The following is a 14,093-nucleotide window of genomic DNA, read 5'->3' as shown; positions in this document are numbered from 1 at the left end:
TCACAGAAGTTAAAATCCCCAAACCACACCCCCCAACATTAGAAATCACTAAGAATTTTACTTGTGCACATAATTAGAATAATTAAAGCATGATTCTCCTATGCACCTATGGTACCACACTTATTATATTTCATATTTCTTTTATTTTGCTTACACCAAGATAATACATACAAACACCACAAAACACCCCATACTAATACCTATACCCACATATATACTAACAATACACATACTACACAAAGTACATAAAAAATGGGGTAGAGACTGTGGAATCTTATTAATCAAATACATGTCTTTCATCTGTATTATGACCCAAAAACCTATTTGGCATTTAAAATGATTTAACTTAATAATAATTAACATAATACTGATTTATTTCCTTTACTTTATCCCCTTTATCCATTGGTAAAATAAATTCCATTTACCCGCTGTTTGTTTGTCAGGTTTCTCCCTTAACTTATTTATTTATTTATTCGATTTATATCCTGCCTTCCCCACCAAGGCGGGCTCAGGGTGGCTTACAACATAAAATTCAAGCAATAAGGTTAATAAATATTAAATACATTGAATAATTTACAACAGTTAAAACAATAAAACAAAAAATGATCTAACAGTGTGGTGCTATTCTACAACCTTCCTTCACAGTTTTTAGGTACCAGTCAGTTATATGCCAACCGGAAGAGGACTGTCTTACACGCCTTGCAGAACTGCCCAAGGTTCCGCAAGGCCCTCACCTCTTCCGGTAGCTGGTTCCACAAGCAGGGGGCTGTAATTGAAAAGGCCCTATCCCTGGTTGACTTCAGATGGGCCTCCTTTGGCCCGGGGATTACTAGCAGGTTTTGAGAGCCAGATCTAAGCATTCTCTGGGGAACATGTGGGGAGAGATGGTCCCTCAGGTAGGTAGGTCCTAGGCCATATTGGGCTTTAAAGGTAATAATCAGCACCTTGTACCGAACCCGGTATATTATTGGCAGCCAGTGCAGTCCCCAGAGCCCTGGCTGGATGTGCTCCCACCTGGGGAGCCCTAATAACAGCCGGGCGGCGGCATTCTGCACTAGCTGCAACTTCCGAATTCAGCACAGGGGCAGCCCCATGTAGAGGGCATTACAATAGTCCAACCTCGATAGTCTAACTTATCCATCAGGGTATCTTCCGCTATATCTAATGTCATTGCTATAACTTCATCCATTGTTGGTACCTCTTTCCCCTTCCAATATTTTGCCAAAACAATTCTAGCAGCTGTTAATATATTTAAAACCAAATATTTCACATGTTTTTTCCATTTTATCTGGTATCAAATTTACTAGGAACAACTGTGAACACTTTATTGAGAAGAGTCATGCACCTGATGATATATGGTTTTGCATAATATATAGGTTTGTACCACACATATTCAGGGCCAGCCTGAAAGCGTGCGGCGCCCTAAATAAACTTACTGCCCATGTGCCCCCAGGCCACCCCCTCCTGTTTTTTCTGCAGCGCCGCAACACGGCGTCGCACTCCGCTCTACTTCCCCACCCATCCACCCCTGGCGTGCTCAGACGCCAGCCTCATGCTTATCTGCTTCGTGGGGGGGGGGTGCATCAGAATAGTTCTCTCTCTCTTAATACAGAGCAGAATGAGGCTTCACTCCCCCCTCCCTTCCTGTTCCAGAAGTGTTGCACACACCGGTCGTTTTCGCACTCACCTTAATCAGCAGCGACGACCCTCTTCACCACGCAGGATCTGCGCGGATTTCGCACTAATTGCCGTGGAGCACCCAGAAGAGCCGGAAAGTCCAGGCGCTTTTGCGGCGCAAATGGAAACCGCCAAAAACCAGTTTCCGTTTGCGCCACAAAAGCGCCGGGACTTTCCGGCTCTTCTGGGTGCTCCGCGGCAATTAGTGCAAAATCCGCGCAGATCCTGCGCGGTGAAGAGGGTCGTCGCTGCTGATTAAGGTGAGTGCGAAAACGACCACCACCTGTGCCGAGAGCTGAGTCCCTTCAGCCCAAATTAAGAGACTCTACAGTCAGAGTTCCAAGTGAGTTGATCCAGAGCTTCCTTTATTACCACTAGTGGCAGGAGGAAAGACCCGTATCTCTCTATACCACCATCTTTCTTGCGTCTTTCCTCAAACCCATCTTTACAAAACATAGCATATTCATACAATTTCTGATAACAAAGCAGATCTTGTTGACTGGTTACAAATCCTTGCTCTTAGCCTTTTGTGGTGTCTCATTGGCTTAAAGAAACCCGTCTCTACCAGGGTGAGGTAATTCCTTGGGGAGTTCTTTGTTCTCTACTTCCAATCTCCCATCTTCCTGGCATCCAGCATCCTCCCGGTTTCTGGTTTGTTCCAGAGAATGAGTCAATAAGTACAGTCTCTACAGTGTGTGTGAGATGGCTCCTTTCGCACTGGGAGGTCCTTCCTTGAGGCAGGGAGAACGCAAATACTGATGATTTCTCAGTTAACCTCCTTTACTGATGATGTCTCAGTTAACCTCTGTTGCTCTTTCACTTGTGCTTCAAGGGATTTGGGAATGGTCACTTGAGTTTAGACAATGAACTACAGTTCAGATAACACTTTCGAACTCCTCACATCCATGATTTGCTCTAAGGAGCAAGACATCTATGGCCATTTTGGAGTGGCCCTTTCTGTTGTTCTGAGATCTCACCACTGACCACTTACGGCTTTTGATGTTTCATTTATTCCTGTTATCACCAGGCAAGTTAACCCATTTATGTTTATCCCATTCGCCACTGCAAAGCCTGGCAGCCCAAACAAAGAGACAGCTAAGGCCATATATTCAGCATCTGTGAGTACACAGACTCCTGGTAAACAGCTCTCATCCAGGATTAAGCTCCTCTGAGTCCTATCCCCTTTGCATGTTTTTTCTCCTGCGTGTGTGTTGTTCCCTCTTCCAGGGAATAATCAGTCTAGGAAGCTTGCCAAATATACAAGGACCTTGGTAAACCCTTCCTGGAATGTACCAGTCCACATAACAGAAACTGAGGTTTCTGTTTGACTCTGGGGAATAATAGACCTTTTTGCATTTCAAATGTCTGTGCTTCCAAACTCAAACACTTCCCTTCTTGGTCTCATGTTACACCTAATAAAAGCAATAATTTTTGAAAGCCCAATTGAAAGTCTTGCTTTCAGTTCTTGTGAGGGACGTCCCATCCACTGGTAAACAAATTCCGGGCTAAATACCTCTGCAATCTGTTTTGACGGTTCCCTTTTTATTTATTTATTTATTTAGAATTTATATCCCGCCCTTCCCACAAGTGGCTCCCATTTTGGGCTCCCCACGGACAGGATGAAAATGACTCATCTCCTAATACAACATGGTACATACAAGAGTACATACAAGAGATTCAGACCTTCTGCTAGTCCCACCTCATTTGTTCTCATTCCCCATTCTGTTCTCCCCCCCCTCCCAAATACAAATTCCCAAGTGCAAATATATTTGCTAAGAATCACAAGGCAACCTACAGTTGCTGCAAAACTCAAGTTTCTGAAGGAACGCCTCATTTTCCTTTTCCTTCTCCTTTTTAACCTTTTCAGGTCCCAGTTTTGACCAACCCAAGTGGACCAGGGTGGTCTGCTTCTCTAGTTAACAATCCCTCCTAACTGCTTCATGCAGGATCCCTGCAATGATAGCACTCAAACCCTCTCCCACTCTACCAGCCTCTCCCTTGTTCAAATGATGGAACCCAATCCCAAGGCGGTGAGTTGGGTTCTGGCTCAGTTCATGTTTCCCAAAACACACCTTCCATGACTTTTCAAACCTTCCCCAATCACCCTGACCCTCCACAAGGACCAAGTATGCAGCCCGCAACTTCCACCCTCCCCACGTTGTTCTGCGATATAGCCTCTCACACAGCTGCACAGTCCTGTGAGTGTTGTGTCTTCTGGACCATTTGCACTTGGCATGTGGACAAGTCTTTATCTGGATCAGTTCTTCCTGACCTCCTTCTGGTTTTGCCAAAATCAGGCTGCAAAATACTGGTAGATAAATTCAGCAGGTGGCTGTGGGCAGTTACAGTCAGTAGTGGATGACACTTCTGAGTCTGGGTCCTCCGCACCAAACATAGCATATTTATACAATTTCTGGTAACAAAGCAGATCTTGTTGATCTCATGCATCCTCCTGGTTTCTGGTTTGTTCCAGAGAATGAGTCAGTAAGTACAATCTCTACTGCGTGGGCGAGATGGCTCCTTTCAAACTAGGAGGTCCTTCCTTGAGGCAGGGAGAACGCTCCCCTTATAAAAGGATGCTAACAGACCTCTGATAACGTTCTCTTGCCTGGGAAATGTGTTTCCTTTCATAGATTTTATGTTTAGCAAGGACTCTTAATAGAGGCCTATTGTCCATTGTTCCAGACCACTTCAGGCCTGGGAGAGAGAGAGAGAGATAAAGCACTATGTACTTTTAAAGCAAGCCCTGCAAATATGATACTTTGAAAGTAACGGTTCAAATGCAATGGTAGTGCAAGGTAGGTTAGAGCAAATGAGTTCTGTGATCTGGATTAGTGCAATTCTATTTGGCACTCTGTCCATGCTCTAAGGCAAATCTGAATTTGCATCCTACAGCTGGGAGGGATGAGAGTGAAGCGTCTTCCTGCTTTATATTAAGAGATGAGTCTATTGTGATGCCGGCCGAAGGGGTAAGCATGAGGCTGGCATCGCTACTCTGAGCGTGCCAGGGGGGGCGGGGGGTAGCCACCTTCTGCCCCCCCCCGCGCGCTCAGAGTAGTGATACCAGCCTCGTACTTACCCACTTCTGCTGGCATTGTGCCAGGGGAGGTATAAAGCAGGAAGAGGCTTTGCTCTCACCCCTCCCTTCTGGAACAGGAAGGGAGAGGGGGAACAAAGCCTTGTTCTGCTCTGTATTAAGAGAGATTGCGTTATTCTGATCCCTCCCTGAAGCCGGTAAGCACAAGGCTGGCATCTGAGCGTGTCGCGGGAAGAGGTGACCTGCCCACTGCTTCCGCTGCTGCCTAATGGCCTGGTGCAATAAGATAAGGACTCTCAACTCTACAGTTTATCTACTAGCTATATGACAAGGATTTTTCATTCTTCTAAGTCATTAAGGAATTGTATACGACTGTTGGTTCTACAACAATTTGTCCACATTGTGGGGAAGAACAGGAAAGTGTGAGTTTTGTTTAATATGGTTATTTTTGGATAAATGTTATCAAAAAACAACAATAATATAATAGACCAATGGAACAAGTATACATTTTTCAATTACACAGTAATCTGATTTAGCGTGGTGTTTTTCTCTATTTTGAATATGCAGTAATGGCAAAACTATTTGAAAAACAGTTCTGTTACATAATTTGAGAAGAGATGGAGCGTTTTTTATATGTATTACACTAGCAGCGGACAAACTTAAAATAAAAAAAAAATCATGTGCAAATATATGGTAATGAAATAGGATTAGAGTTAAAATCTGTTCCAAATATATCTTGAATACAAATGGGTTCTCTATATGAGATATATAATAGACTTTCTTTTACACTGTGACATTCTACTTATCTATTAAAGGCTCTAATGAATATATAGAAGTGGTGAAAATATGCGATATTAAATATGTAGTAATGATGAAAGCACTGTTGTAGATAAAATAGATTAGTTATGACATTTGAGACTTAAAACTCAAATAATAAATATGATTGTAGAAGAAGACAGTAGATTTATTCCCCACCCTTCTCTCTGAATCAGAGTCTCAGAGTGGCTTACAATCTCCTTAATTAATTAATTAATTTATTTATTCGTTTGTTTATTTGGCTTATATACCTCCCTCTCCGCCAAAGCGGGCTCAGGGTTGCTTACAAGTTCATAAAACATCACATAAAAACCAGTTAAGCCAATATACATTAAAAACAAACAAACAAAAAAATTAGGGGGCGGTATTTGTGAGTTTCCTGCATTGTGCAAGGGATTGGACTAGATTCACCCTGGAGGTCCCTTCCAACTTTGTGATTCTATGAATTTCAGGTGCTATAACAATCTTTAGATGATGGTATATTTAATGATATATTTAATGATGGCAGATAGCGGCATATCCATTCTGTATCTATCTTTCATCCCCACCCTGTGAGGTAGGTGGGGCTGAAAGAGCTCTCACAGAAGCTGCCCTTTCAAGGACAACACTTGTGAGAGCTGTGGCTGACTCAAGGCCATTCCAGCAGCTGCAAGTGGAGGAGTGGGGAATCAAACCTGGTTCTCCCAGATAAGAGTTTGCATACTTAACCACTACACCAAACTGGCTCTCTCAATTGTACCCCAAGAGAAATAAGAATAATTGTGTTTTATAGATAATACCTTAAAATTATAATGAAGTGCCCCCTCTGCTCCCCCCTAGATCCAGCCCTGTCCCACACTCCCAGTTCAAATGATTTCCCATACAGATTCAATTTAAAGTTCCTTAAACCAGCAGGGGATCCGTTCATGTATCTCCCACAATTACATCTAGTTTGCTTCTCAGTTAAATTGCCACTTAGTAATAGTAGTCTGCATTATTCAGCCAAAGTTACTAGCTCATTGATATTCTATATTAGGATTCATTTTTTAAAAAAATTGTTTTTCTAGGACTATGGTAAATTTGTATGAAGACCCAGAGTGGTCAAGCAAGGATGTGGATCGCCAGATCAGTGAAATTCGAAAACATGTGGTAAAAGATAAATTGTGTTGTTTTTCTGTGGAGAACTTGAAATACTATGAAAAAGAAATGTGCCAGAGGCAGCAAGAAGGTTACAAGATAACATTTTCAGATCTCTGGGGACTCCTTATTGAAAGCATGCTTAATAATAAGGTACTATAAATAAATTTTTAAAAATACATATATAATTTTCTTCTTTAGGAATGGAGTGGATGGGGGAAACGATGATTTTTAGTGTTTATTGATTTAAATGTATAGTTTTAGTTCAGTTACCTTTATTGGCATAGATAAATGTATAGTTATCTGTGGAGTTATTTTAGCCTGAATTATAGCCAGTGCTAAAGGGACATGATGTCCCTCTTTTTTATAACAAAAGCTTGATATCCCATTAGCTATTATTGTGTTCTTCTCTAGCACTGATGTCTGATGGTATTTTCACCTTAAGTTATACCTAAAAGGACTCCTATGTATTTAAACTGCTGTATCTTCTCCAAAGTCTGACCATCCACTGACCAATTAACTTTATTAGGGCATATTCAACACATGAAAATCATTAACTTTGATTTATCATAATTAATTATTAATCTTCATCTTTACAGAATTTTGAAATTAGAGCTTGGAATAAGACAATTTCTGTTCCAGAAAACAAAACTACATCATCAGTGTACAGCAGGAATATTGGATGCTATAGAGAAATGATAATTCTTATCTCCAGTAAATTGGAAGGTTATTAATGTAAAGATTGAATAATGTTGGTGCTAGCATTGAACCTTGCTATATTCCTCTTTTTGCATAATCCTATTTGATAGGTTGCTGTGAAGCCCACACTTTTCTCTTGTATAAATGTCAAGCATCAATATTTCTCAATAACCAGTCTTTTGTTATTCAATCAAAAGTTGCTTTATTGTAGAAACTCCATAACTTTGCCAAGGACAGATTCCTTGGAAGTAATAACGTATACAGACACACATAGGTACTTTATAGAATAGCTTCGAAGAGTAACATAAAGATGCAATTTAAGTCACGGGTTCAAAGGTTACTACTTAGTATCTCTTCTACTACTTAGGAATGCAGGCTGTTACAAACAGCTCCCTTTCTCACACTTTCTCTGAGAGCAGATAAGACCGGGCTGTGTGAATCTGGGGGAGAGGCGCATCGCACTGTTCACATCAAGGCTAACCTAAACATCCTTGGACCAGATGGATTTATTACTTGCCATAGGTTGTAAAAGAAAAAAAAGGGGGGGGAAGTGTCCTGCTCTTTGTCTTATGGTCTATCATGGCACACAGAAATCTGCATGCTTGACAATAAATACCATTATAAAGTTTCTTCATTAACCATAAGATCCTGTGGCTGATAGAGGACTTCTCCAACTTGTTCCACAGACTTACTTATGAGATAGAATCAAAGACACTATGTAAATCCATGAGTGTTGTACTTAGTTGTTCTCCTCTTATGGATATATATTTCTTAGCCAAAAAGTGCAACACTAATTCATGGCCTGTGATTCCTAAGGACTCAAATCACCAACTTTTTATTTGTTTAAAGCCCACAGTCATCTTCTTCAGGATCATTGGGCTAAAAAGCTCAGTTATTAGTTCATATTTATTTACAGTTCCCTAACCAGTTCCTCATCTCCCTCACGTTGCATAACCTGCTGGCCTTTTGCTTCCAGTTCTTCTGAGCACATCATTGGTTTTAGTCTAGATCCACTTTAAATCAATATTCCAAGATCTATTACTGCTTTGTTGCATGCTCACTGACAATCTGGAACCCACTGGCAAATTATCACTTCCATTATATTGTCCAGCCTCAAAGGATATAATTTGTTGAACAAGATTTGGAAAAACCAGGACAAAATCTATAATGCTTGCTCCCATGCCTGCCACATAAGTAAAATTTCCTTTATTATCTAGGACTTTAAGAGCATTCAAAATTACAGTTTCATTTCATTCCATTTATTGATTTAAATGTGTGGTGCTTCTAGCCAGAGTAAAGCAAGGTTATTGTTAGAGTGGATGGTGCCAACTTATTTACAAAAGGGAAAAAAGTACTGCTAAATTATTTTCTGGATATATTTGGGTCTCCAGATAGTATCTGGGATTTTCCAGAATACTTAGAAAAAGGTCTGAAAAATCTCAGAAACATTTGGGATTAGCCATGAACATTGTGAGCCAGTTTTTGAAGGCTCCCAGGACAGTCCCCCCCCCTTCCCCCTCTGTGTGTCTGATAGGCCTTGTTATTGGCTTGCTGGTTTCCACACTGAGTCTAGCCTTTAAAATTGTCTGTGTTGGTCTAGTTACAACATTGTATTCTTTGTGTGAATTAGTTTGTGTTGGATTTGCAGTTTGCAGTGGATTCTTGGGTTTGACAATGCCTTTGATTTTCAGGTTGTACATTGGCACAGATTCTCTGATTTTATACTTGTTAGCTTTCCTATTCAGTTTGGCTTGAGTGGTTCTCTGGTTTTATGTTGGATTGGATTCTAAGGTTGTGCATTTCTTGTGTTAGGCTTGCTACATTGCCCTGTCTTTCTGCCAGGATTCCCTGGTTCTGCATTGGTTCTTTGGACTTGTTGGTTCTGTCTGCTTTGAGAGACTTTTGGCCATGGGTTACTTTGCTTGCTCTTGTGTTTCTAGATATTTTGTTGCCCTGGAGAAAGCAGGGAATCCCCCCCCCCCCAGCAATGGAGGCTGGCCGGGGGGCACCTTGTTCAGGGTTAAGTTTGGTCAAAAACAGCCCCTCTTGCCCTCCAGAAGGATTCCCCATAGGGAATAATGGAGCCAAATATCAGAATCCCAGGGGAGGATTTAAATATCAAGTCAGTATTTAGAACCTGGCAATTGGGAATACTGATATTTTTCACCTTTCTGATATCCTTTTTTTTAAGATTCCATTTTTTTTAGTAGCACATCCCTAATAAGTTGTTCTTTTAGATCACTCAAGGTTTGCTTGTTATTGTCGGTTGGTCTCTAACCCAAATCCTCCCCTGTCAGGCTATTTGAATTTTTTTAACAATTTCTACCTATTGTCAAGCATTTTTTTAAAGCTAGGAGGAATGCATTTCCATCAGCAATTCTGAGGAGCTATTATATGAAGCTTTTATTACAGGATAGATATTGTGGATGTGGATGAAGAGACCTTGAAACATTGAATCATATGATCTTGGATTGTCCATGATATGATTTATATAGAGTGAAATGGTTGGATCCAGTCCTAAGGATTTTAATTAAATGTACAGTACATCCTGTTCTGAAGTTTTGGATTAGGAAAAATGTGGTTAAAATTATTAAATTACTATTATTATTAATTATTAAATTATTAAAATGGTTAAAATGTGGCTTTTCAATTATTTGTTCACACATTGTGATTCCTCCCTCCATGGAACTTGGAGAGGCATTTCAGACTCACATTAGCATAGGGTTGGATCCAGATTAATTCAACAATTTTTTCCTCGTGTGGATTCAGCCTTCATTTTGGTTTGGAGGAGAGGGCAAGGGAGATTAGTTGCTGCTGCTCCTGGGTAGAGGAATCAGTGGTTGTGGCGGGGCTCTTGACTGAGGAGGCACAGTCAACAGTAGGACATGATGTATGATATTTTTAAACAGATACAAAGAAGGATAGTAATGAAGATACTGATTTGATTACATCTGGACCATTTAAAAGTGAAATACAGATGGCAGCAGTCATAACACTATAGGTATACCAATTTCTTTCTGAATCTCTTTTGTTAACTGTTTTTTCTCTTAACAGCCAAATCCCTACAAACTCTCCAATCAACGACAGGCAGTAAATCGGGGTCAGAACCCTCTCCCCATCTACGTTGCTCTTAATGTGAAAGAAAAATATAGCACTCTTGATTTTAAAGGTCAGTATTGCCTACTAATGACTGGCAGTGGTACTCAAGAAGCAGCCTTTCAGATCACCTGCTACTTGATGCTTTTAACTAGAACACCAAGGATTAAACATTCTGCGTGCAAAACAGGTTCTCTGTCTGTATTAAGCCCTGGTCCCATGACCCAATTTAACAAAATAGAATCCGTGTCATTAAAATAATCTGGGTTCTTTTGTAGCTACTGATACAGCAATTCACAATTTCTGCTTTCAGCCATCGGCATTACTGTCTGCTTGCCCACTTTCTAGTTCACGCTCCAGTGATGCTCACATTATTCTACCACGAACTGAGAGAGACAAGGTAGTCATAGCAGTTTTCTTATGCTGCTGTCAGAAATCTGGTGCTGCCAGAGGGTTTGTGAGTGAGCAGATGCAATACTTAGGCTGCAATCAGATGAGCACTTTGATAGTCATTGCTATCCTCTTCTGGATTTAAAGTGCATGACATCTATCTTCTATTCCCCAGTTGTTGGCACCCCAATCTGACCTGCCTTTGAAGTGGAGTTATTAGGCACTGGGGAAAGTCCAGTCCTTACAGATGTCAGTGCTTTCATCCCACAATTCTGGATGTCTGAACTCCCCTGTTACTAACTGAAGCTGTTCAGAAAGAGTGAGCCTTCCTATCCAATCCCCCCCCCCCCTTTTTGATCAGGTAGGGACATGTGCATAAGTGCATAATCACCTCTGAGTCATCAATCACAGCTTGTGCATTTATTATTTACAGTTTATAGACATCTCTCTCTCTCTTTCTCTGTCTCTCATGGGAGCTTCTCAAGACTATGTTTTTCTTAAGAAAACCTCCAAGGCCACAGTTCCCCTTTGCTGAACTACATATCCCAGCAACCTCCTCCAGTGATCCCATTGGCCACCAGCCAGCCCACTGCTATCCTGCCAGAAGTTGAAAGCGCTGCTTCCCACAAATGCTTATGTACATGCTCAGGAGACAAATGATGAGAAAAGCCATCTGACTGCCCACTCTGTGGTTGCCAAACAGCAGTAATCTGATCGATCAACCACAGAGTGAGTGCGTGCTGAAGCGGGTTACTGTGGGATATCTGATCAAAACTCTCCATTACAAATAAACCTGGATTAATTAGAGATGGGCCAGATCACACTAAGTCTGCTGTCTTACTGTGGCCTTAGAGAGGGCTAGAAGGAGGGGGTTTTTTTGGTGACTGACTATAGCTGGCTCCAAGAATTTATAGTTGCTACAGTCACTCAAAGTGTCTGTTTCCATGAATGCTTGTTCAAGGACTTCTGATTTCCTAATAGTCTTTGTTTCAGTTTTAGGGCATTCCTTCCACTATCCCTGAAACAGGTATCAGTTTTGTGAGACTGTAATGTCTGCCTTCTGTATTATGGGTCTTACATGAAATTTGCATGAATTAGCCTTTCTTCAAGCAATGATAATATGAAACTGAAAAAAAGAGCTGTTATGCAGCTTTACATACTGGTTTGCCACATAAATGGCCCTAATTATACAGACAGATTCCACTCCAAAATCAATCACAGAAATGCTGCTAGTGTTATATAGGTTCTCCATTCAAGTGGGAATGATCCACAAAGTTAGCAAATGTATGTGTTATGGTTGACATATAGAGCAGCTGTCACATGGACACTATTATAGATGGCTTCCATGAGGGGGCACCAAGGTGCATAATCAGGAGCACAGCATAGCAAAGAAATAGGAGGGTAATATGGTCATACATAAGTTGTGCTCAGTGAGAGTGGGTTGAATGTATGAGGTTTATTGCAGATTGAATGGTGACTTTTTCTTGATACATTTTTTTATATGGCTGTTTGCAGAGTGGTTAGAGTTTACACCCTATGAAGTAGGATTCCCAAAATATGGAGCATTTGTTCGGACTGAAGATTTTGGAAGCGAATTCTTCATGGGACATTTAGTAAAGAAGAATCCAGAATCTCGAATCTGCTATTTGCAAGGTAGCCCATTCAAAATAAAATTCTACAACTTGTATAGTTTTACACATTTTGAAATGGACTCCATACCATCTACATAGTAGAGAGAATTTTATTGCACCCCCAACTTTCATTAATTTTAATGGCAATGGACATGATTATCTTCTTCCTGCCATGATGATAGTTCTAGATTGATAGCAGTGATACAGTGCCATCCTAAGCAGAGTTGCACCCTTCTTCAAAGCTTAAAAAATGTGCTTAGATTTGCACTGTTAGCCTGCAATACAAAATGAAGCAGAAATGTATGTTTATTTATATGGAAGTTTCATAAGTCAGTTCTAACATAAAATAACTGCCACTGACTCCTGTTTTATTCTTCTTGCATACATGCATACTAGTATACACACACACAAACAAACAAAATGTCATGCATATATATATAATAGCTAACAACAAGCTCCTACAATTAAATCCATTTTACAAACTAATTAAATATTGTCAATTATAGTATACCAAGGATACATACGGGTACATTCATCTTGGAATCTGGAATTCCAGTACATTAAAAAGATAAACCACTGTTCATAAATTTTGTTGACACTAAATTCAGCAGTCTTTCAGCATGTACGCAGTATGTTAATTTGATCATTAAACATTTTTCAGATCTTATTAAACCATTCTGATCTTGTTGATGCTTTTTCATTTTTTCCAGTTTATTGCAATACAAATATCTGTACTTTCCTCTTTAACAATAAAACATATTTTCACTTTGGTGAATATCCTTAATATTTAGTAAAAGATCTTATAATAAAGCAGAAATTTACCTCTGTGGTTATTTATCAGTATAAAATCTTGAGCTTGTTGTCAGTTCTTAACTATTGTTTGCTTACTATTTAAAATGTATTTTATTTAAAATGTATCTCCCAATTATATCTCATCTGTTAGTCTGTAGATGCAAAATAAAACAGGAATCCAACAGCACCATGGAGATTATGAAAATGTATTCCATTTTTAGCTTTCATGAATCAGAACTCAGTTTTTGGCTTATGAAAGTTTATGCTGGTAAAAAATGTTGTTTTCCTGCAAGGCACCTGTTGAATCCTGTTTCTTCTTGCCATGGTTTTAATTTCAAAATAATAAACAAAATAATCTATTTACTGTGTAGACTGTTACAACTTTGTTTAAATGCTTCTACAATAGTATAATATTAATATTTTTTAAAAATTATCTCTGCTTCCCAGGCACATGGAGTAATATATTTTCCCAGAATGTACTGGATGCCTTATATTTAGCAGACTGTTCAGAGGACTTCTGGCACACATGGACGAGAGACAGAATGCTTGATATTGGTCAGTCATTTTTAGGACATTGCTTTCCCGATTTATGATTTTATCTAAGAAAGATTCTCATGTATCGAGACTTTTGGAGGCAATTTGCTTTCATTTTAGTCTGTCAAAAACAGAAGAGAGCAATGAACCTCACCCTCACCATTATTATTGGTGAAATTCCCTCCCCATTGCATATTCCTCCTTCTTTTCCATAATGTCAACCCCTGTTTTAGTCTAGTCTATTAGACATTGAATATAAATATCTGGCCTGCAGCGTATCACTTCTGATTTCTGTACAGCAGTTA

General features: G+C 39.9%; 1 protein-coding gene across 1 annotated transcript in view; it reads left to right on the top strand.

Annotated features, from left to right (window-relative positions):
- The window catches only part of LOC132589219 (cytosolic phospholipase A2 epsilon-like), a 42,863-nt gene that overhangs the window by 17,186 nt on the left and 11,584 nt on the right, over positions 1-14,093 (top strand). Inside the window, exons 7-10 of the mRNA XM_060261905.1 lie at positions 6,577-6,799; positions 10,400-10,514; positions 12,347-12,484; positions 13,702-13,809. Coding sequence (XP_060117888.1) covers positions 6,577-6,799; positions 10,400-10,514; positions 12,347-12,484; positions 13,702-13,809 — 584 coding nt within the window. The remainder of the gene's footprint in view (positions 1-6,576; positions 6,800-10,399; positions 10,515-12,346; positions 12,485-13,701; positions 13,810-14,093) is intronic.

The sequence above is a fragment of the Heteronotia binoei genome, chromosome 21 (assembly GCF_032191835.1).
Source record: "Heteronotia binoei isolate CCM8104 ecotype False Entrance Well chromosome 21, APGP_CSIRO_Hbin_v1, whole genome shotgun sequence".
Lineage (NCBI taxonomy): Eukaryota > Metazoa > Chordata > Lepidosauria > Squamata > Gekkonidae > Heteronotia > Heteronotia binoei.
The sequence above is the reverse complement of the archived record's forward strand: the minus strand, read 5'-3'. Positions and strand labels throughout refer to the sequence as shown.